The sequence below is a fragment of the Lagopus muta genome, chromosome 15, assembly GCF_023343835.1.
Source record: "Lagopus muta isolate bLagMut1 chromosome 15, bLagMut1 primary, whole genome shotgun sequence".
Lineage (NCBI taxonomy): Eukaryota > Metazoa > Chordata > Aves > Galliformes > Phasianidae > Lagopus > Lagopus muta.
Window position 1 is genome coordinate 881,402 of NC_064447.1, and position 23,925 is coordinate 905,326.

Below are 23,925 nucleotides of genomic sequence, written 5' to 3' on the forward strand. Positions count from 1 at the left end.
CAGCAGCTTGCCCAGAAGATGCTGAGCACTTCCATTAGTGAAGCACTTCTCTGATGACTCCTCATCCTGATTCTTAAGGAAGCTTCTTAGATACAGTCTGGACTCCTACACCCAATTGCCTTATTTTGTCCTCTCTAAAGAACATACTATTCTCCAATCCTTCCCACTTCTCTACCACCAGGGCAACTTCTCTTCATTCACAAGAGTTGGACTTAACAAGCTGGAGAACAATTTCCAGCCTGTTTGAAACCAATACATGACTCTCCAGGTTTACTCTTGGCAGCAGTAGTAAATTCAGCTAATGGTGATTGCCATAAACAAACTGCTTTATGGTTTGGTTTCTGCCATGGAAAGAACCCCCTGGTGCCTGTGCTAGGCAGCTGAAACAAACGGCAGAGAGCTCTCTGCAGCCCAGAAATACACAGACAGCTCTCATAAAACAACAGAACAGTAGATACTCCAAAGTTTATAGTTCCCACCTCTGGCAGTGATGCATCCCTGGTGCATGAACAGAACCAGACAGCTCAAGAACAAACCAGGCAGAGGAAACCCTTGGCTCAGGGAGAAGGAATCATCCAGCCTGGTTCTTGACTCCTGCTGTGCCCTTGCCAACAACACAGGACTTTTTTCTTTATTTTTTTATTCATTTTCATTTTCAGCAACTCTGTCCTTCTGGTCTGACCAACTGTAAAGGTCTTTTTGGCTGGAGGTGATTTTTCTTTGAGGCTCCAGATAGGCTTTTTACATGATATCACCTATGGTGCCTACACCACAGATAACCAGTGTAACTCATGCAGAGTGCACCCTCTCCTTTGGCTGATGACCAAGGACTGCTGTTTCTAGCTCGGGTCATGAACAGATATGAGTTTTTCAGAATAAAGCTCCAAGGTGGACCCTCTGCATCCCATCCTTCATTAGTATTGCTGAAGTCCCTCTGCACAGTTCTGCAGCTAACTGCACAGCCTCCAGCTGCCCCGTCCCAACAGGAAGCACTTTCTTTGCCTCACCTTCATCAATAAGGAATTCAGGGTCGATTTTCTTCTGCTTGAATCAGATTGATAGCAAAGATCTTTAGCAACATTACTGCTAGGGCGTTCTCACCAGCAGCCTTTTCCTGGGCAAAAATAATTGTCTGTGCAGAAGCCACCAGACAAGAACTAATCAAGCTGTGGCACATCTATCATTGCTCATTAGTCCTGTTGGAAAGCTCCTGGCATGCTCAAACCAGCAGGAATCTAAATCTAAAGCAACTGTGTTGTTTATGTTTTAGTTTTGTTTTTCCACCAAAAGAAGCACAAAGATTTTAACAATATTAAGTTTCCCCATCAAATTTACATGGTTTGTTTTGCAGAAGATAGATACTTTCCTGCCTCCCCTAAACAAAAGCTAGCAGAAATCCTTCACTCCCCATGCAGCTCAGCTACAGAGTGACATGGGAAAGAGTCTTTGTTCCTAGAAGAAAACCCAGATCCAGAAATGCATTAGCAGATGCCACTAGCTGTGTTATCCATCACATAAAAAACTCTGCTGCCAGATGCAGCTGTGAGAAAGAGCCACAGGCAGGGGTTTCAAAAGCTCAGTGTACCTAGGCTGGGTACCTCCAGCACTGCTGGTAAGCTCCTGCTCAGTCCCAAGATCTCAGGAAGGCAAAGGCAGCACCTTCCCATCTAACATGATTTCCTGACACAGGTAGTCAGAGAACTGACTAGGGAAAGTGCCTGTTGTTTGTTAAGAGGGAGATGTTGTGGGTGATGTGATGGTTGGAGGCACAGTGATAATGAGATGATGGAGTTCTCCATCCTTGGGGGTGGCAAGGAGGACAGTTGGTAGAACTGTCCTACTTCAGACTTCGGGGAGGACAGATTTTGGCCTGTTTAGAGACCTGGATGGCAGAAACCTTTGTGAGGAAGTTCTACAGGGCAAAGGAGTCCTAGAAGGATTTTCTTCAGTGATGAAATTCTGAAGGCACCAGACCAGGCTGCCCCTGTGCTGAAACATGAACTGACAAGGAAGAAGTCAAGTGAGGAAAAGGCTGAGGTACTGAATGCCTTCTTTACCTCAGTTACTATCAGTAAGACTGATTTTTCTTGGGGTACTCAACCCACTGAACTGGAAGACAAAGGCAAGGAACAGAATGAATTCCTTACAATCCAAGGGAAACAGTATTTAACAGCATACCACACCACTGGACACACAGATCTATGGGACCAGTTGGGATCCACCCAAGAGTGCTGAAGGAGCTGATGGAAGAGTAAAGCCACTTGTATATATATGGACTGGGAAGAGTAGCTGGAAAGTTACCTAGCAGAAAAGGACCTGGGGCTGTTGGTAGGCAGATGGCTGAAAAGTAGCCAGCACTGTGCCCAGGTAGCCAAGAAGGCCAACAGCATCCTGGGTTGTATCAGAAATAGCTTGGCCAGCAGGAGCAGGGAGGTGAGTAAGCAGAGTAAGTGGCTGTAGGCTGAAGTGACAGAGCCTGGTGGCCAGCACAGCACACAGAGCCTTGAAATCTCTTATTAAAGAGGGGTAGTTAAGACCTACTTCCCACACAAGCCAGCACAGGCCATCCCTTGGTGTTTGGTTTGGGGGGACAGAAGACCCAGTTTCCCACATCCTCTGTTCACACAGCTCTCAGGAAGCTCTGGACGTGTCAGAGAGAACTGTTCCACATCCCTTGGGTGCATGAGAAGCATAGATCTGCTGTCCTGCTAGCAGAAGTTGCACAAGCAAATTTGCCCAAACACTGAGATTTTCATCAGAGCTGAAAACCCACAGGTATTCTGTAGGTATCACCTATTGCTCCTTCTGCAAAGCCTCAGTGCTGGACAGACAGCTGTACCCCCAGAATGTCTGCCATTCCCCTATTCTTGCTATACCTTTCCTTCTTCATACACTCCTGGAAAAAAAAACAGCTGCTTTTACTCTGTGCAGGGAAAGGTATGGTCAAATGAGGGATCTGTCTCAGCACAGAGAGGGGAATCTGGTGAACATACTACCATCAGGATTGCTGTCATAGTTTGCTGTTCACCTTTTTTTCTGCAGAATGGATGAATTCAAGCCCTATGTACTGAGAAATTGCAGTCAGGCAAGCCCTGCAATTAGCAGACTTGACTGCTAGCCATCAGGCACTTATGAACTCAGCAATTAGAAACAAACCAGACAAAGACCCAGAAGGAGGAATGGGTTGTTTCTTTTGCTGCATGTCTTACCTGGCTCTCTTACTGCATAGCTACATGTGAGCATAAGAACTTGGGCAGTGTGAGCACTGCTTTGCAGCACAGCATTCCCAGGGTTTTCACTTCTGCCACGTCAAGCAAGGGCTGCAAGACCACAGACAGCAGGAGTGGCTGGGAGCCCCTTGCAACCTGCTGCTTTGTGCCTGAGAAAAGTGTCCCCATAGTAACTCTCACATCTCTCTCCTGCCTCTGTTCCCAAACTAGTGGTGCTAGAAGACCAGTAATCTTAATTTACTGAGAAACAGCCTCACAGTTCTGCCAAAGCTCCTGAGCACAGCCCCTTCCACCCCCAGCCAGGGCTCCACAGCCAAGGACCACCTGTAATACCTGTGTTGCTCCTCCTGGCTGCACTGCCAAGCAAAGGACCCAGCCATCTTCCTCAGTCTGCTCTCAAACAATATCCACTGCAACTGTCAGCTTCCTCAGCAGTGGCATTTCTGGCTACTTGTTGCCCCCAGGGGCTTCCCCCCTATTCATATCCTGGCTGGGAACTGCCTAAGCGGGGCTGAGAGCCCTTCCCACTCACTGCTGCTCTCAGCTCCTCTTGAATCACAGAACAAAGCCAATATTCTAAGACAGGATTCACCTCCCTAAGAACTGGTTTTGGTCAGAATCCTAGTTCAGCTCCCTCTTGAAAAAGACATACAGAAAGGTGACCATATTAACATTTAGACAGAGATCAATGGTGGGTGCTAATGGTCTCCTGCTGCCCACCTTGCACACCCAGCTCAATTCATATTGTTTCTTGAACTGCAGTAACACAATCAGCAGCACATCCAGACAAAGGAAATGGAAAAACTCATTAATAGCCACCAAAGACAAAAAGGGACAGAAACTGATTAGGAAGGAGAATAAATCAGGAAAGTAACGAGCTCTGAGATTTAAGAGACTATTCCTAATGGTGGAGAACACTCTGTACAATCCAGGAGTTGCTTTATGTTTGGCTATTTGCTTTGACTGATTTTCACTTATTTTCCTTTCTAAAATTGATAAGAACAGGCAGAACAGCTGAATTGAACAGAACTTTAAGAAGCACCTCTGTTTTGGGAATCCTGACACAGTTCAAACCACACACTTGCCCAAAGCCACAAGGAAGAGCTGGGGAAGCCTCCAATGAAGGGAAGCCCCTGAACATGGTACCCCAGAGCAAAACATGAGAAAGCAGAGAACCCAGCACCTTGCCCCTCTGTAAGAACACCCTGTCAAATTGATAATTGATGCCCATAGAATGGAAAACAAACAAGCTGGTCAGAACAGAGCCCACCTAGTTTCTCATTTGGACCAATTAATACTGGAATGTGACTCAGTGCATCTGAGCTGCAACCAGAACCACAGGAAACAAAGCTGTGGAGAGGTCCCAGTGCCCATGCTGGGGCCATTGGTGACTGTTCTCAACATCTTCGCACACAGAGCCCCTCCAGCTTTCCATCACATTTTTCTTAGTGCCTAATCTGTCCCCCAGTAAATTGAAGCCCATAGCCCTAAACAGAGACTCAAGCTTCAAGAGGATAAAGAGGGGAGAAGCAGAAAGTCAGTTGGTTCGATCAGTCTTCCCACACCAGTTGGATTGTTTTTAGGCTCCTGCATTCTCTACTCTGACATAAGAATTGAATACTACACATCCCACTTTTCCTGCAGCCCCCTTCTTTCTGAGTCTCAGTATCTGCCTGTTTATACGTGGGGACGTCCTCGACTCATGCATTCAGTCAAAATCATTTCCACATCTATGTGCCCAAGCACACAACCACTTCCATGGAACAAACCAGGCACAAAACAACATCACCAGTGACTTTTGAGCTGCAGGGCTTCCTGCTGCACTGTGCTGGGGAGGACACGACAACCTGCAGAAGTGCATGGCAGGGATGGCATGGGCCATACACCAGTGTGGTTTGGTGACAAGGGTCCTGACTCTCATCAAACAACTGACAGAGAGCAATTCACTCCTCAGGAGAGAGCATGCTGCTCCCTTCTGTCTCAGAGATTTTCCAGCTAGTGACACCAGCAACTCCAGCCTTTCCCTTCTTGCAGGGCTGTGATGATGAGAATCCATGTCTATGCCTTCAATTCAAGTAATAAGGATGTATGGTTGGGTGTATTTCGATGTGCCTGCTCTGCTACTCCAGCCTGGCAACCCATGGCTGATAGTGGAACCCCCAAGGCGGAGGAACTGCTCCAAACACCAGAGGTGCCTGCAGATGACACACAGCAGCCTTGAAGAAGGTCCTTCCAGTACAGATGCAGCAGCAAAAATGTTGATGTGAAACCCCTTCTCTGTCCCAGGCAATGTCTGCTTGACACAGAGGTCTAAGTGTGATTTAAGACACAGATTGTTTCTTCCATCCTGACCTAGAGAGGATGTCACAGCAGACCTGAACAGAGGAACAGGTGGGAAACACACAAAAGAGAGAATGCAGAACTGTGCAGCGCACCAGGCATTTCTGTCTCCTGCTTTAGAGCTCTCCGGAGGAGCTGAGCTTTGCTGTCTAGCCAGGCAGGATGCAGTACAGACTGCTTTGAGGATGCCTGTAGTAGGGGAAAGAAGTGGGTGTGAGTCCTGAAGCATTTACCTGTCCCACCCTGAGAGCCACAAGGCACACCAGGGTCGTTCAAGTCAAATACAACAACCACAATTCCCAGCTGCTTCCCTGTGTTGCAGTGAGGACCAGCACCCACTCAGGGGCTTAGGAGAAGTGTTGTTCACTTACCCAGGCACACAGACAGATGAACACAACCCCATATCTGGCAAGGAGCCACCGTGTCACCCACCCCATGGGGTGTGCTGGGAGCGTACCCAATCCCTGGGGTCACCTTTGGGCTGCGCTGGGGATCAGACACCAGTGGGCCAGCTGGAGATCTCCAATTTTTCACTGTGCTGTGATGGTTTGGGCAGAGTCGCTAACATGGTGTGTTTTTCTCATGTGAAAGACAGTTTGCTCTCCCTGTCCGCTACTGAATTGCTTGTAATTATCTTAATTATACCTCTCTCTCCTAATGTCAGACAGAGACCAGTACTAATTTGAGTATATTGGCAGAGATGCCCACCACCGTTTAGCTGAGTGGTTTGTACAAGAACCTCAGCAGTGCCTTTAATAAGCACAGAGGGAATAGACAAGGAGGAAATGCAAGTCCTGGCGATTAAAGCTGGGATCAATAAAGACATGAGCAGGCAGACTGCACCCTTGGACATGGAGCCTGTCTTCTGTATGGCCTGTCTGAGTTCCTGGGAGCTCCCATGTCTGCTTCTGCATCCTCCCAGCGTGCCAGTTACATAAACACTGTGATTAGAGAGTCTGGAGCATGGCTTGATATTATTACAACATGGTGTGTGCATCAGGGCAGGTGTCAAAATACTTCCAGATGCCTTCAGAGAAATGAGTACCAACCCAAGCAGAAATAAATGGTTCCATCTGCTCTTACACCAAGTTCATCCTTCCCCACTGACCAAGAGTGTTCAACTTTCAGAGAGTAATAATTTCATTTGAATGAATGAAAAGCAATAGAAAAAGAAGCTGTGCTGGGGATAGCAGGATTATTATTCAGCTTGATGCTTCTGGATGGACATATAATTTCTTCTCTTAGGTGCAGTTGGGTAGAAGAGGCAATTTTAGTTTCAGGGCCCATACGCCTGCCACACACATTACTGTGTTGAAGTCACAGCTTTCTGGTCCCATGTAGTGAGTGGTATTGACATCTCTTCTCACATGCCCTTTCTACTGCCCATAAGGTGCCATAAGCACACATGGGTGCCTGCAGCAGGATACGCTGCAGCAGGCAGCTCCTCAGGTTAATCTGAAGGTACCAGAGACACTGAAGTGGGGATCTATAGCTGTGGAAGCAAATGGTAAATTCTTTCAAGATCTAGAGCTGTAAATTTTTGCCCAAGGTGCATCTTGCTCAGCACAAGTCCCTTTTCTCCTTCCTCACAATCAGCCATAGCCCCTATACGCCAGTGCACTGTGGTCACTGCCTGCCTGGTGCTCTGCCCTATAGCTCAGTGAAACCTTCAGTCACCGATTTTAACTTCATCTCCTATACCATCAAATGAGCATGTGAGAGCTCAACACACATCCTCCATTTCTTTTTCTGTTGCCTGGTATCAGCACAGAAGATAAAACTCCTCAACCTACAGGTGCTTCTCTTCATCTCAGCAGCCGCAGGTTAATTTGGGACCTGTCAGCAATAATTAAGCTCATTGCTCATGCTGGGGCCTCTAGACACAGCTCTCCCAGAAAGACTGAGCCACAACAACCTTCCTAGCCCTACAGCCCTGACATTCATTCCTTCTGGACTGTGGCCATCTGAAATAACAGCTTGGACTACTGCATCAATAAAAGGATCCAAGCAGAGTCCTTTGTGTACTATCCAACTTGCTGGGCAGGATTCTCCTTGTATTGGGCCCTCACAGATAAAGACACGTATTTCAAGGGATGTTTAAATGTATACAAGCACTGGATGCCTGAGCCAAAGGCACAGCCTGCACAGCAGCAACGGACAGAGCAAGCTGTTTGCACATTTGCTAATATTAGAACATGGCACAGTTTGCTTCTAATGAAGTGTTCGACCTGGCTTTGTGGTAGACAACAAAATCCTGGTGTGGTGTCCTGTGCAGCTTCCTGCCCACACCGTCCTTCCTGCTCCTGCTAATGGCTCCCAGCTGGCAACTGCCCAAGCCAGTAGCTAAATCTAGAACAGCCCTGATCTTAGTTTAAGCTTACTTTAAAGGTGATAATTTTCAAGCTGGAGTAGAGCTAAATGCACAGTTAAAACAATCTGACTCTCTCCTGTAAGCACTGGCACCAGCAAGAACTGCTGCCACTGGGCACAGAGTCTGGCGTGGAGAAGGAGCAGTTTCCATCATAGAATCATACAATGGCCTGTGTTGAAAAAGACCACAGCTCATCCAGTTCCAACCCTCTGCTGTGTGCAGGGTCACCAACCAGCAGCCCAGGCTGCCCAGAGCCACATCCAGCCTGGCCTTGAATGCTTCCAGGGATGAGGCATCCACAGCCTCCTGGGCAACCTGTTCCAGTGCCTCACCACCCTCACACATCACAGCTGGCAATGCTCAGAGGCAAGGAAGCTCTAGACTTCAAGACTGCATGCTCAAAATCCCTTTTTGGGGGGGATGTTTTGGGCGTTCAGAAGTGCTGCTCCACTTCCTGACACAAAACGTCTACTGCCCCAAAGATCTATGGTCACTCTGACAGCTTCAGAGCCCAATCTGAGGGCTGATGCTGATGTACTTATACAAAAGTCGCACCTCCTGCTGCTCCCTACAGCACCAGTCCTTGGTTTTGCCTCAGTTCCTTTCTCTCTAGGGAAAAGCCGCATGCCAAAGGCAGCTCCCACTCTTCTGCAGCCCTCACACTTTCAGAGCCATCCCATCAGGGACTCCAGACTCTCCTCAGGTTAGCTGCTACATTGACTGGAGAGTTATCAGGAACTCAGGTGCATTAAATACTTCTTTGTAGGTTTGCCTCTTCCCTTTGACAGGAGGAGCCTTCTTCACTCCTCTAAGTGCTGGATCAAAGCCTGCTGTCCCCAGGCAGACAGGCCAGGGGACCAGCCTGAGACCAGGCTTAAACAGCAGTATCCCCTTGACTTTCTCAGCACAAAACATTTCCTTTCCAAGCAGCACCAATACTCCTTGGGATGGGAACCTCTGTTTTCACCACAACCCAGTGCCAATAGGCACCAGCTTGTCCACAAGCCAACCCAACGCAGCTCGTCCCATTCTCTGCACAGAGCTGTCCCTAATCAGGTCCACTGGGACCTCCTTCCAGCAATGCCCACATGCCAACACTACCTCAGCACTAGTACTGGAGACAAGCCACACACAGCACAGGCACACAGTCCATTCAGGAGGAGCAGCTGGAAAGAGAAAGCTCAGAGAGACCTTATTGCCTCTATAAGTCTCAGAAAGGAGGTTGTGGCAAGGTGGAGGATAGCCTCTACTCCAGGGTAACAGCAATAAGATGAGAGGGAATGGCTTTAAATTGTTCCAGAGGATGTTTAGGTTGGATATTAAGAAAAATTTCCACTCCAAAAGAGTGCTCAAGCATTGGCACAAGCTGCCCAGGGAGGTAATGCAGTCATCCTCCCCAGAGGTGTTCAAGAACCATGTGGATGTGGTACTCACGGATGTGGTTTAGTGGGCAGTATTGGTGGTATGTGGATGGTTGGATGAGATGATCTTAGAGGTCTTTTCCAATCTGAATGATTTGATGATTCTACAGTCCAGCTATGCTTTTAGACAGGCATCAGCAGAATGATGGAAAAACTAAAATAAGATTCATTGATTACTGCCACACAATGGTAGAACAGAGCTTTTACAGATGTCTTCTGACATGAAATATCCTGTACTGAAAAATATCAAGTGACCTTGATGAAAGCTATTTTCTATAACCCCCTTTGATTGGCACTGTCCCATGCCTGAGTGCTTGATTAAAAGGCCAGAACAATACAAAATCAGAATAATGCACAAGACATGGGTTAAAACCCCATTAAAATGACTGTGCCACAGATCATCACTAGAAAGGGAGAATCAGTGAGAATGAGTGAATACTGCTTGTGATGGAGACCCTTCTTCTCCCCGCTCACTTGGCAGGCTGGAAAGAAGCAGGTATTTGGCATTCAGTCCAGACATGCACCGCCTCTTTGTGCTAGCAAAAACAGAGAAGCCCCATTTGCAGGTTGGAATCTCAGATCTAGCTGGAAAACAGAAGTTGCACGTGTTCTGACTTAGAATGGGTGCATTTCTTCTCTCTGGCAAGGTGACAGTCATTATAATTGGCAGCAAATCCTCCACCCTGCCCGTGGAAGTGCTCAAGTTCACGTCCAAAGCTTTCTCAGAGGAAAGCTCAATCAGCCTCAGTGATGGTCCTTGTAGGAGTTCATGCCACTGTAGGCTTGCAGGGGAGCAGGATCTGCTGTCAGACCACCAGGCTCTCTGGAGCATGCTTAGGTCTAGGAATAACATCTGGTGGGCAGATAACCTGAACAGAAAGGCACCGAGTGGCTCTGTGGCCCTTTTCATGCATTCATATGCAAGTTTACATTCCCTTCCTGTTTTCTTCACTTATGGCCTGACTCCCTATGCAGGATTTGACCCCAAAACCAGCCCAGCAGCAACCTCCAGCAAACCTCCTCCCTCCTTCCACACAGCATCAGGGAAATGGCTGACCACACTGATAACCTGAGCAGCATTGCCCACACCACTGCAAAGTACAGAACCTGATGATCTACTTAAAAAAAAGGAGAAACTGCTCTTGCATCTGCCTTACACTTCCCAACACCCTGTGACTGCAGCTGCCAAAAGTACTCCATGCTCTCCTGGGGATGTCCAGCAAAGAGGGAGTCCCAGTCCCAACACGCAGTGGGGAAGATGGCAAATCTGTGACAAAGTGACAGCTGGACCAGCAACAGGAACACAGGGAGGAGAGAGCAGACTGAGGAGATCCATCAAGATGCCGAGTGATTTTACAGCTCAGGTGCCAAGGAGTGCCTCCTGCACCAGCTCCAACATTTTGGAGTCCATGTTTCCTTTTGGAGCACAAATCATTTTTGTTCCCAGGGCCATTTGCCAGACAACAAAACAATTTTCATCAGCTGCTTAACTGAGGTCTCGCTCGTGTCCATTTATATCTACCTAATCACTCAACAAATAAATGCATCAGATTGTCTCTTTGCCCATTCAAGCTTTCAGACTCCCTGTGTCTCCCTGTGTTACCAAGCTTTCAGTGTCCCATTCAGTCTCCCTGTGTAACCTTTCATCTGCCTGTAAACCACTCAGGCTTCTAGCCAGCCAAGTGGGCAAATGTATTTGCCTTCCCTGCTGCCACTGCCCTTATCCCAGCTCTCATAATCAGCAGCCCAGCAATGAGACAAACGTCATTCCATTCCTCAGGCAGTGAATTGGCACACATGAATATCTTCCAGGTGAATTACAGACTCTGCTGATAAGAAGCTTAGAGGTAAAACATTCATTTGCCTGAGCTGACAGCTCAGTTTGAATGGCAGTGGAATTGGGCTCTAATTAGACTGTAAGTGATGAGAAGCAGGGAGACATTGTACTCTTAGCTATTCACAGCAGTCAGGACAAACAATTCCAATTTCTTGAGAGATTTCCAGCAAAAAGAACTGCCTCCCCCTCGGATACACTGCATGGATGCCTGTGTTCTTCTGCACACCTCAGTGCTCCCAGCATGATGCATGTGTGCAACAAACCATTGAGAGGACAACCAAGGAACAGGTCTGCGTGCACAGAGAAGTGCAGCACATCTGTGCAGCACATGCTTAGCCATGACAGTCTGTGAGGAATGGCTGCTCTATGCAGCAAGAGTTGTATCGACACCATGGAAGTTCTTGCTGAGACACAATTTCTCCCCAGATCTTACCCAAGCTGGACACAGCAAGGTTTCAGCTGGACACCCCATCTCTCTCTCAGTGGTGTGATGGTGTCCTTCTAGCCTGGTGTCAGCCTGCAGCAGGGACCTGCTGGTACCACCCTGTGAGCACACAACAAAGAAAATGTTGCACAGGCAAAGCTTTGCTCTTGCTTTTCTGATGGGGAAAGGCATCAGCATAGCAGATTGGAGGTAGCACAGCAAACTGAGTTCTCATTGTGTAGCCAAGGCCAACCAGAAAGCTTCCTCTTGCTGTCCAAATCTGAGGGGGAACTGGACGACGTCTCCAGGGCATGACAGCCCACCATATTTTGGACCAGTATATCTGGGAGGACCTGCAGAAGAGAGCAGCAATCAGCAATCTGGGTATCAATTGGAAGATCAATAAATGAGGTGTGTTCAGCAATGAGGTGCGTTCAGTGAGTCTCTGCACAAAAAGTGCAGGGTACCTGGCTTTGAAGCACTCCCATTCCCTGTGGCCTCCCTGCAGGCTAAGGCTGTCAGGAAGGAGCATTTGCAAGTGGCTCCTCATGGAGCAGTGCACTGCTGCCTTTTTTCAGGACCCAGAGGACTGCCCAAGCTTTCAAGGACTCAGCATCGTATCTATACCCAGCCTTGGCCACAACACTCAGCTTCTTCTGCCTGATAGTGTGAGGGCAGCAGCAGCACCAACCAGCAATCCTTTCTAAGCATTTAATAGCAAAAAAAATCTCACAGCTCTGAGGTCTGAGACTCCCTGCTCCACATAGGCAGCAATAAACTTCATAGTGATTCAGTTTCTCTCTTAAAATAGCTTCAGTAATGGTACCCAATAACAGGGGACTTACAGGGGGACTTATGCCCCATCCTGGGAACAGCAGGCAGGCTGCCGAAACACGGGACACCAGAAGCAATAGTTCTGCTGGAGCAAACACCTCACAAGCTGGGCACAAGCTCTGTCCGAGCGAGTTGTGTTCAGAGGTGGGAGGCTCTCTGCAGCCCAGCAGCAACCTCCAGCAAACCTCCTCCCTCCTTCCACACAGCATCAGGGAGATGGACCAGACAGGCATGAAACACCGCTTGACTGTGACTTCACGGAGTACAAACCTGTCAAATCAACTTGCCTGCTGTCATTTCAGATAACATGAGCACAGTCAAGCCTGAAGTATGAGTGAGCAAAATCCCTGTCCTGGCCCCTAGGGATCAGGGCTCGTCTCGAGGAGGCACAGATGACAGGTGACAGAACAGCACAGCAGGCAGAGCCCTTGGGTGCCTTTTCTCTTTGGCACTGGACCAGCACATGCTGCTGTGAAGCATCATCCTGTGCGTATTTCTGCAACACTGTGAGCAGAACTGTCCTGACCCTAAGCTCGGCTTCTGAACTGAAAGCCATCCTGTGGCCCCACAGTGCCCTCCTGAGAACAGATGTGCCATCTACCTCCAGCAGGCTGGGCCACACAACCAAAGAATGAAGCCAAAACCACTCTCAACGCCATTAATTAAGTTTATGACAGTTACTACCACCTTGTAAACTAGAATCAAAACTTTGTCTATGCTCACATTATCCCAGGACAGCTCATCTTGGCTTAAACTCACATCTTTGCCCATGCAACTCATCCAGTCCTACCCTTGCCCAAACCAAGATGGCTCATTCCAGCAAACTACTTCTGCTATGTGATTTTTTTCTTTTTTGGTTTTTTTTTTGGTGTGAGAATGGAAAGTGCCTCTCAGCATTAAGATTTTCCTATCTGCAAGCAGCATTCCCTCAGGACAGCTGTGCTTCTCAGAAATATGCTTCAGGTTCTCATAAGGAATAGGTTGTTACTGCCTCAATGAAGTCCAGCACCGTGATCTGAATTGCCAAATTAGTTTGGCACCTGTTAATAACAACATGGAGCAGCAGAAAAGGCCAAAACCATTTTCAGGAAGAGGGAAAATAAATTACTGCCTTTCCTGTGGGTGCTGCTCTCTGACCCTACAGAAGAATGGACAGAAGAATCCCCAGCCAGCTGGGGCTGTGCCTGCAACCTGCCCCTGAGCCCGGACAGATGCATAATGCTACCAGTAATTCAAACTCATACTAGAAAACCCAAATGGCACCCCAACTCAGCAGGATGTCTGTGCAGCACAGTCTGTGCAGGCAAACACAGAGCTCTCCACCCACCTCACCATGGACCCAGACTGCTTTATTTCCTCTTACAGTGATGTTAGTTGCAATCCAGTCCCATGTCACTGGGCACTCCATCTCAGTCCCTGATGCTCTGGGCTACATTGGTGGAACTTGGCTTCAGCTGCTCATGCTACAGACTCAAACTGCTAAAAGCAGGCACTACCCTGCTGGCTGGGTTTGGCCTTTTCTCACCTTGCCCTGCTCAGGGATTGCTCTACTCAAGGCAACTGGGCTCTCAAAGGGCATTTCTACATTTACAGGCTAAGTTTTTGAGCCAGGCAGGTGTGAGCAGATGCTGCTGAGGGCTGCAGGTGGAACAACAGCAGCAGGAATGATGTCTGCACGATCACAGAATTGCTTAGTTTGGAGAAGACCCTTCAAGATCATCAAATCCAACCACAACCCAACCATACACCCTAACTCTCACAACCCACCCCTAAATCACATCCCTGAGCATCACATCCAAACAGATTTTAAACACCTCCCTGGCAGCCCGTTCCAGTGCTAACCACCCTTTCTGTAAAGTTTTTTCTGATATCCAACCTAAACCTCCCCAGTGAAACTTGAGGCCACTTCCCCTCATCCTGTCACCAGTGAGAAGAGACTCCTCATAGGCCATATTCTCCAAGCCCTTCACAGCCTTGTTGCCCTTCTTTGGACCTGCTCCAGCACCTCCGTGCCCTTTCTGTACTGAGGTGCCCAAAACTGAACACAGCACTCGAGGTGAGGCCTCACCAGTGCTGAGTACAGGGCAGGATGACTGCCCTGGTCCTGCTCACCGCATCACTCCTGATCCGAGCCAGGATGCCATTGGCCTTCTTGGCCACCTGTGCACACCACTGGCTCACATTCAGCTGACTGTCCATCAGCACACCAAGGTCCCTTTCCATCAGGCAGCTTTCCAGCCACTCCTCCCCAAGCCTGTAGGGTTGCCTGGGGTTGTTGTGACCAAAGCTCTCAAGTCCTTCCATGCTAGACTTGCATCACCTTACTGCTGCACTTCTGGGGTGAATGTGGAACCTCCTGCATCCAGGAGACAGGCTACAGGCAGAAAAGGTTTGTTCTTCATGCTAAAGATTAGCACTGCTTTCCATTTGAAAAGCATCATGCCCTTAACTAAGCACCCTGCAGTCCCTGGTGGATTGGTATAGAAAAACACCTTTACTTTTTGGTGATATTCTGTATACCTGTAAAGCGTGATCCCAAGATGGGCAGCGACCCTTTCTGCCAGTGCACATGCAGAACAAGAAAGGTCCACTTCTGAACTGAGAACAGAAGACATTTTAAAATGCAGCCAAGGATGTGCTTGTGTATGGGAGCAGTGGCACAGGGCTTTCTAATGGGAAACCAGGGATGTTAGGCAGCATTCTGAGCAGCTCACAGCAATGCCTGAGCAGGCAGGCATCAGATACTTCCACAAGTTTCATGAACAGCTCCAGAAAACCATGATTGCACCTGGTCAGCCTTGACCATCTCTGCTCAGAGCTGAGATGGTGCTGAGGGCACCAAGGGAGCCTGCTTGTTGTGTGTCACTGCTCAGTAGGCAAGACAGAAATAGCTGCTTAGACTGAGACAGATGTCAAATAAACTTTCTTAATTACTTATAGTCTGCGTTTCTGCTCTACCATCAGCCTGCTGCAGTGCTGCTGTTACAAGCTGCACTGCAAGCAGTCAGGATCTTTTCAGGATTGCCTGGCGAAAGGACAAGGTACAATGGGCATGAAGTGGAACCTTATTTACTTTGAGGGTGACAGAGCTGTGGAACAGACTGCCCAGAGAGGTTGCGGTCTCCTCTGCAGATATTCAAAATCCAGCTGGATTCTTTCCTGTGCAGCCCACTCTAGGGAACCTGCTTTGGCAGGATGGGGGTGGACTAGATAGATGATCTTCAGAGGTCTCTTCCAACCCCTACAGTTCTGTGATGCTGTGAATTTTTCGTTTTAGTTTAGGCAACTCTAGCTCCTTCTCCAATAGCACTTAGAGCTTCAACAGCCAAGGCCCAAGGATCAGTGTCTTCTTTAGCTTCAGCATCAGCAGCATCCAGGCAACAACTCAGCTGCTAGACCCCCTCAAAAGCAAGCAGCCACAGAATATAAGCAGCATGCTTCTATCTCCATCAGAAAAAAATGTAGATTAACTACATATCCCCTGGCAAAATGGAAAAAAAAAGGTGCCATCACGAAAGGTTTTGCTCATGAGAGCCACAGCTTCTCAAAAGGAAGCTAAAAAAAAAACAACCAGAAGGCCACAGAAACTTTTCACAGGAGAGGGCTGACAGCCTGGTTACTTCACCCTGCCTAAGCTGCACAGCAACACTCATGACGTGTGTACCATTCAGAAGCTGCCAGTACTGTGGCACACACCTTGTGCTGACAAGAACTTGCTAAAACTGTGGCCCAGCCTACATTTGCACTTGCAAAGAGAGGGATGCTGCTGTTAGCTGTGCCATACCAACCTCACTGAGCTGCAAAACCTTTCTAACTTTTTCCTCTGCCCTCAGAGGGCTAGAGTGGAAAAGGAATAAGCTGTAAAGACCGTAATTGGTAGATCCTTGTTCTATCTTTCAAACCATGGGACATAAGCCCAGGGTATTGTGCCTGTTGAATTTCACTTACCTTGCTCCTATCTTGCTCTTCTGGATCATTAAACAAGGCAGTGTCCTCTGTATAGGAGCCACCCTGCTGCCTAGCAGCTCTCACAGCACAGTCACTGCATCAGAGTTGGAAGGAGGACAGCTATTCACTCTGCACACTCCTACCCTTCAGAACAGGAGACTGTTTTCACTGGCAGGAAACAAACACAGATCGAGTGTTGTATCCCTGACAGCAGGAATCACCGTTGGAGAGGATGTAGCAACACTGACAGCACTGCACGCAGTAGAGTGAAATAAAAGAGAATTCTCCATCCACACACACAGAGGTTTAAAGAGAAGTTCAGACAGCTCCAGAGAGATTAACTATAGAAATACTCTAATTTGAGAAGCTGTTAGTGGTGAGCACACATGTATAGCCACTCTCTAAGCAGAAAATAGTCCGGAACAGAGCAAGGACTGGTAAATGCATACCCAGGGTCATGACCACAACTAGTTACATTACTAGCTCCAGTCAATTACCCTTGTATCTGCAATTGAATTAGCTCACCCAGGCCTCTCTACTTGCCACCTTTCACTACTGACACATACATTAATCAGTCACAGCCTGATATTCATGTATAGGAAGTGCTAATGCCTGCAACCTGCAATATTAACATGTTAGGCAAAGCACAGCCCTGGTGCCAAGTCCTCAGACAAGGGGCACAAACTCACTCCAGGATCCCAAGGGTCTCATTATGGAACAGAAAGGGAGCTTACAGACAAAAGGGAGAGAACACATACGCCCAGAGCAGAGATCCAAAGAGAAGAAAAAAAAATCAAAGTGACTTATCTCTAGTCTCCATTCTCGGAGTTGCTCATAAACCATCTGAGCAACTGACTCTAAGTGGCTTTGCTTGAGCAGGAGAGTTGGACCAGATCGCCTACATTCCCTTTCAACCTTAGCCATTCTGTGATCTCTCCTTTTAGAGCAGAGAGCTCGATACCACTTGGAAAGGAACAAAATCCTGCATCCTGTCAAGACAGCCTTCAATGGCCCTGATGTACCGTAGCCTGCTCTGCTTACCTCAGCACACATCTAGGCTCCTGGGTAAGGTCCTCCAGTGATGAAACCCATCAGAAACACAGGCTGGACAGGGTGAGTAGCTGCCAAGCAGGAGATAGGCAATGCTTCTCCAACATAGCCAGTCAGCTCCAAGAGCCAACTCAATCCAGTCACAGTACATACAGCCACTTCAAAACATGACTGTCAAGGGAAGTTTGGAGAAGGGCTTTAAATAACACTCAGGTCAGATGGCACTGGCTAAGAACTATAGGCTCTTAGGCTCCATTCTCCAGGCAGTAATACAGCATGCACAACTAAAGCACTCACTTGAAAAAGAGCACAGAACCTTTGGCAATCTTTGTTCGCAGCAAAGACAACCCACAGGAGCATGGTATGTCTGAGGATCTTTATTTCACAGTTACCAATGGTTAGATGGCTGAGTTACATAATGTAGCAATCATAAATAGGCAGCAAATCATAGTAACAACATGGTACTCACTTTGAGTTTAATGACAGGATGTGAGACTGCACAGCTGTGTTCAAGGTACCAAGGCAGCTCCAAAAGCTGGCAATGAAAATGAGATACCACACCTGGAAAAAAACCAAGTGGCTGGACTGGGGTTTAGGAAAAATAAATAATACAGATGATCACATTGATGCCAAGGAAAAAAAGCTCAAATAGTAGCAAGTAACAATATCTTCAAAGGGGAATCAGTAACACGGGTATGGCCAGAACAGATTGGAGAGAAAAGCTGAACTAGTCATAACTGCAGCTGGACCAACATGCCATGCACTTTTGGTGGTGTGTTAGATGAGTCTAATTTCACCCCTTCCCAACCAGCTCACAGTCCAGCAGTTAGTGATAGCACTGTGTGCAAATACTGTTACTGAACGTGGTTGATCCACAGCTCCCCATCCCTTGTAAGGGACTGATGTTTATCAGAGGTTGGCAAAGCATAAACCACACAATGAAGACAGGTGGAAGCTCCCACCAACCACACAGTATTGCTTGGTGCCCTGCTCATGCATTATTCCCAGACAAGGCTACCAGACATGTGCCTCCAGGTCCATTGACCCTACCCTGAAGAGGACCATGAGGTGGTAAACGAATCACAGCACTCCTCACAGGCTGACCTGGACTCAACTGGCACACAGAAAACAAACAGGGAGACACTGGAAGTGTTTTAAGGGTTCGGAAGGTCCACAGGGAATTAATATGGCTTGTAGTTCCAGTAACTGGAGAAAACTGAAATCTGGAAAGCAAGAGAGAAAGCAGTTAAGCTCCTGGAATCTCTCGACCTTAGAAGAATGAGCTTATGATAAGTGTGAAAAGATTGAGTTTTACAGTATTATCTAGCACTGTGCTGCAGAAAGACAGATTTGCTGCTGTTGTCACTGAAGAGGCTTAGAGCACACTGTTATTTGCCAAGGTAGCAGCCAGGTCAGTTGCAGAGCTGAAAGTGAACTTTGTTTTACTGGAAACCAGCTTTCTGGATAGGTCTCCACATCTCCTCCCCAGGACACTGGCATTTCTTAACATCCACCTCACGACTAACAAAAACTTTGACCTGTTCCTTTCCATCTAGCTCAGCAAACATCTGCCACGCTACATTCCCCCCAGATGGCTGTCTGCTCGCCAGCGACAGCCAGCTCCTAGGCTCCAGAGCGCTGACTCACTGCTTGTTTTCAGTCTGTGTACCAGCTGTACAAAATATCTCGTCAGATTTTTAGGATATCTGAGGTTCCCTCGAAATTCAGAGTTATAAAACAAAGCTCCTTCTCTAAGGCCATTACCTTGTCCTTCAGTTGCTGGCAAAGCTGCAGTGAAACTGTGAAGAAGACAAGGGCATCATTTAACCATGGGACAACGGACTCCATTTTATGGACATGGCTGACTTCATACCGCTGGTTGCCGAACTCACTGGATAGGGTAAAAGAAGAGCACAGCTTCACACACAGCAGCACAGAACACAAAACTGTCCTCCATTCTCACAGAAGGAGTCAGAATGACCTCTTCATTTAAAACAGCACCTGGCAAAGTTACAGAACACAAACTCTCAGTCTACCTCCAGCAGGACTCAGAATTTAGCACAATTCAGTAGGGTTCAGGTAGAAACATTATCACTTTCCAGAGAGGGGCACTGCAGGAAATGCAGGAGGCCATACCAACAGTCTGATGTTCTGGTGGCTAATGACTCCAATCTCTTGCCAAACTCGTGACATTCTGTGGGTAAGCTGAATCCCAAAAAGCCCTTCTCACAGTCATTAAAGAAACACTATTGCAGGTAGCTGTGCAATTACAGGTACAGCCACAGCAAACTGCTCAGTTTAGTTTTTCCATTTAAACAATCCGATGAGAGCATCTGATCCATTTGGACCTTACCCTCTGCATCCTCCTATCACTGTTACACAGCCTTGTAGCAACTGTACTTACAACATGGCTCCAGGGTTGTGCAGGATGGATCCTCCAGCAGGCTTGAAGTTCTAAGAGAAGGCAAAGGCAATTAGGATTTTGAGGCAGTAAAATACTTTGAAGACCTATAAGATGTGCAAATTAGTAGCTTGACAAAAAAAAACACCTGCTGTATACATCTGAATACTTTGTTCATATTGAATCCATGCCATTTGATCCCATTTTGCTCCTTCAGAAAAACATTCTACACAGTGGCTGAGTCCAATTTAGCTCCAGATTATACAATCATAGAATAAGTTCCCACTGAACAGAATATCTAGTAGAAGAGCAGAAAACTGATTTTAGGAAAAATATCCTTAAGGAGGGACTATATTTCATTAACTGTAAGAGTTTAATTCTGTTTTTATGGGACATCAAGCTGACCCAAGTGTACTATGTAAAGCAGAAAAGTAACCACCAAAACCCCATTCAGAAAACCTAAGATGTGACTTCAGTATAAAATGTAATACTATAACTATGCCCTTCTAGAACTATGTAAAAGTTATCCAACTATATTGCAAGATAAAACACTGGCAAAAATAATTATGACTTTCTCCAGAGCACTGTTATTTTTCTCTTGGCTAAAGAGCCATGCCATGAGCTAGGTTTAGAGCCAGTGTTTTGGCTGTAGTAGACCTACATACAGACACAATACCAGTCACCACGATTTATACATTATCTTATGCTTGTAACAGTGCACTCTGTAACAGTGTGATCTCCTCACAGTAGGAGGGAAGGAGAGGTAAATAAACAAGGCTCAAGAAATGGCAGACATCACCTTGGTCGTGCTGGGCTGTAGCACATGGAGTTGGTAGACAGTCAGGCACAGCTTATTCAGGTTTATATAGAAATTCACAAGGATGTCTGGAGGAAGAGCAGGGCTGAACATTTTCTAGTGAGAAAATAAGTTGTTTTTTTAATCAGTGAACAGTCCATTATTTCTAATGCTACAAAATCACTACCTTTTCTAAGCTGTACAGCAAGCAGCCCATAGTGTGGGATGTGACAAAAGAAACAGACTGAGCAGCATGCATGTAATGGCTGCTCCTCCTGCTGCAGTTGATCAGATGGTGTGGGCATGAGTGCTGATGCCAAAAGCGGATGGAATAGTATTCATAAGAAGAAATCATCCCTGGACAACCTTCCTGGACAGGGAACACAACTTCTCCCTGACAACCAGAGTCCTCACACCCCAAGGGATACAGAACAGACAAGAATTAAGAGCTCAGGGTTTGCACTTACTTTCTCTCTCCCCCTTTCTCTCCCTGCCCAGGAGAGGCTTCAGAAATCCATTCCCACCAAAATGCAGCACAATATCCTGACCACTGCACACTACCAAAGTATTTAGACTACCGAAGATTTAGACTACCACATACTTACTGTGAGACCACTGGAGGCAATTTCTGGTAGAGTCAGAGTGGCTGGAGTGGTGAGTCGATTCCGTGCTCTTGAGAGCTGTAACATCACAGCATCCATAAGCTGGAAAATGACAGTACAGTGCTGAGTGGAAAGCCAGGAACAGCTCTTGAGAACGTGCTGCAAAAGGCTGTAGGATTCTGCCAGTGTTACAACCACCCTCTTCCACTCAGGAATTCAGGGACTTGGGAAGATGTGGCTCCCACAAGGACTAGCAGACAAAAGAACGTGACTGGATACAGGCTGCTGGAAAAGGAGATGTTGTGATCTCTTATAAACTCATGGCAACAGGATGACAATTCCCATTTCCTCACAAATACCAATCAATCAGCAACAAATACGAGGCTTTGGCACTGGTTGAAATCGTAAAGCAAGACTCATACAGTGATACAGCACCATGCTTAAAGATGCATAAGTGCTGGGAGGAGATCAGGAAAGGCAAGGCACAGCTGGAGGAGAACTTGGCTAGAGTTGTGAAAACTAACAAGTATACAAGAACAACAAAGAAAGGAAACTTGTTCTACCCCTCCTTGTCTTGACTGAGGTGACACAAGACAAAGTGCAAAGTCCTGAACCCAGGTCAGAGCAATCCCAAACAGGAATGCAGACTAGGCAAGGAGTGCATTGAGAGCAATCCTGTGGAGAAGGGCCTGGCATTATTGGTAGACAAAAAAATTGAACTTGAGCTGGTGCTCTGGGGCACCCAAGGAAGAATATGGATCTGGTCCATAGGAGGAAGCTCAGAGGGCTGGAGCACCTCTCCAATGAAGGCAGGCTGAGAGAGTTGAGGCTGTTCAGCCTAGAGAACGCTCCAGGGAGCCCATATAGCAGCTTCCCTGTGCCTAAAGGAGGCCTAGAAGAAAGCTGGAGAGGAACTCTTTATCAAGGAGTGCAGCAATAGCACAAAGGGTAATGGCTTTAAACTAAAGGTGGGTAGATCTAGGTTAGATATCCAGGATAAATTCAATGCTATGAAAGTGGCAAGGCACCAGAAGAGGCTGCCCAGAGAAGCTGTGCGTGCCCCATCCTTGGAAGTGCTATGAGAAATAAGTGTTTAATGACAAAGACTGAAGAGATAACTATTCATTACAAGAACAAGTAGGGAAGATGAGATCAATTACTGATGTCACAGAAGCATCCACAGTTCATCATAAACTCTTCCGAAGAGCAGGTATTCAAGAAAAACAGCAACCCATGTTCCAGTTTCCCTATTGGCCACTTCATGAGCACAAGAAGTACTGAATGTCTCCTGACCCATTCATAACCCTATAAGAGCTACAGCACTATAGAACCAGCTCATTGTGGGTCCAATTCTGCCTAAAACACCACAGTTCAAAGGCTCTGTTCAGGCAGACTTCCTTTTTCAGGGAAGTGGGAAGCAACATTTGTCTGTTGCAAAGTTACAGCTGCTAAAATGAAGGTATTTAAAATCTTGACTAATTTCTCCCCTCTCCTTCCAATCAAAATTAAAAAGGATATTGATAATAAAACTGTATCTTCCCTATCAGCAGCCCTTGTGCATACATATGGCAACTAAAGAAATTTAGCTGAAATGTTTGATACTGTTCTGAGTTCTACTGAGTGAAGCCCAACCTCTGGTCCAGAGAGCATGTCCAGGCTGGGCTGTATCCCACACAGCAGCTGGTCTGTATCACACAGGTATCGCTAGCAGCAACTGGAGAAGCCATTTTCAAATCATCTGTAAATCCTGTTACCTTTTATTTGCTACAACTGCATTGCTTCTTCTCCTCTCCTCAAGAGCACTGACCGACAGGGAAGAGCATGATTGATCTACTTCTTTAGAGGATAACACAGCCCTGAAACAAATTATCCAAAGATGCCATGGAGTCTCCTTCTCTGGAGATATTCTAATATTCAAAACCCACCTGGACACTTTCCTGTGCAACCTGCTGTAGAGAACATGTTTTAGATGGGGGTTGGGAGATCTCCAGAAGTCCCATCCAAGAACTGTGATTCTGTGATAATTACATCACCCAAGAGAGGCTCTCTCACAACACCACTGCTGTGCAACAGGCACTGACTGCTCAGATCAGCATTCAGTGTGACTTATAACCTCATTACTGATGCTAGACTGGTAATAGATTCATATCAAATGAGGTCACACAGACACTCCTTGACACTTCCAGTATGAAGAGACAAGACAGTAATGTGCAATAAGATTCCCCCCCTCCCACCCAAAAAAAAAGCAAACAGAGGAAAGAAACATGAGAAACATGCATTCTCCAACTCAGCTGGAGTGCTTTTCTCCTCACCTTGAGAACCTCTGAGCCTGTCTTGAAGTGGTAGTTTACATCTCTGTTCATAAGCAGGTAAATTGCTTGGTTAACATGGTTTCTAGCATCCTGGATCTGCAAGGGTACAAATGTAGCAGCATTAAAGAAGCACTCTCTGTAATATACAAAAGAAAACACATTTCCCCATCTCATTGGGAGTCATCTAAGAAAATGGTGACTTCTTACATGTTAAGGCCATTTTCCTGTTACTACCAGATACTTGCCAACACAAATCTGCCATTGCTGTCCAGATACATTACTATATTGTTCACTGGACATACTAAACAGTGCAATAGCTACACCATGAACTCTCAGTAAAAATACTGCTGCTGTCCCAA

The 23,925-nt window shown here is 46.9% G+C and overlaps 1 protein-coding gene across 9 annotated transcripts in view; it reads right to left on the bottom strand.

Moving 5' to 3' along the window:
- Positions 1-50: 50 nt before the first annotated feature.
- Positions 51-23,925, bottom strand: part of ROGDI (rogdi atypical leucine zipper) — a 30,049-nt gene continuing 6,174 nt past the window's right edge. Inside the window, exons 6-13 of one of the 9 annotated variants that reach the window (XR_007380128.1) lie at positions 23,567-23,662; positions 21,258-21,356; positions 20,656-20,769; positions 19,860-19,909; positions 19,220-19,346; positions 18,560-18,678; positions 17,925-18,016; positions 51-11,976 (exon numbers count right to left, since the gene is read on the bottom strand). Coding sequence is in view for 1 of the 9 variants with exons in the window: in XM_048962366.1 (XP_048818323.1) it covers positions 18,637-18,678; positions 19,220-19,346; positions 19,860-19,909; positions 20,656-20,769; positions 21,258-21,356; positions 23,567-23,662 (528 nt within the window). In the remaining 8 variants the exon portion in view is untranslated. Of the gene's footprint in view, positions 11,977-12,016; positions 17,627-17,663; positions 18,679-19,219; positions 19,347-19,859; positions 19,910-20,655; positions 20,770-21,257; positions 21,357-23,566; positions 23,663-23,925 lie in introns of those variants that run through there. The other 8 variants (XR_007380127.1, XR_007380123.1, XR_007380126.1 and 5 more) reach the window with 8 other exon arrangements.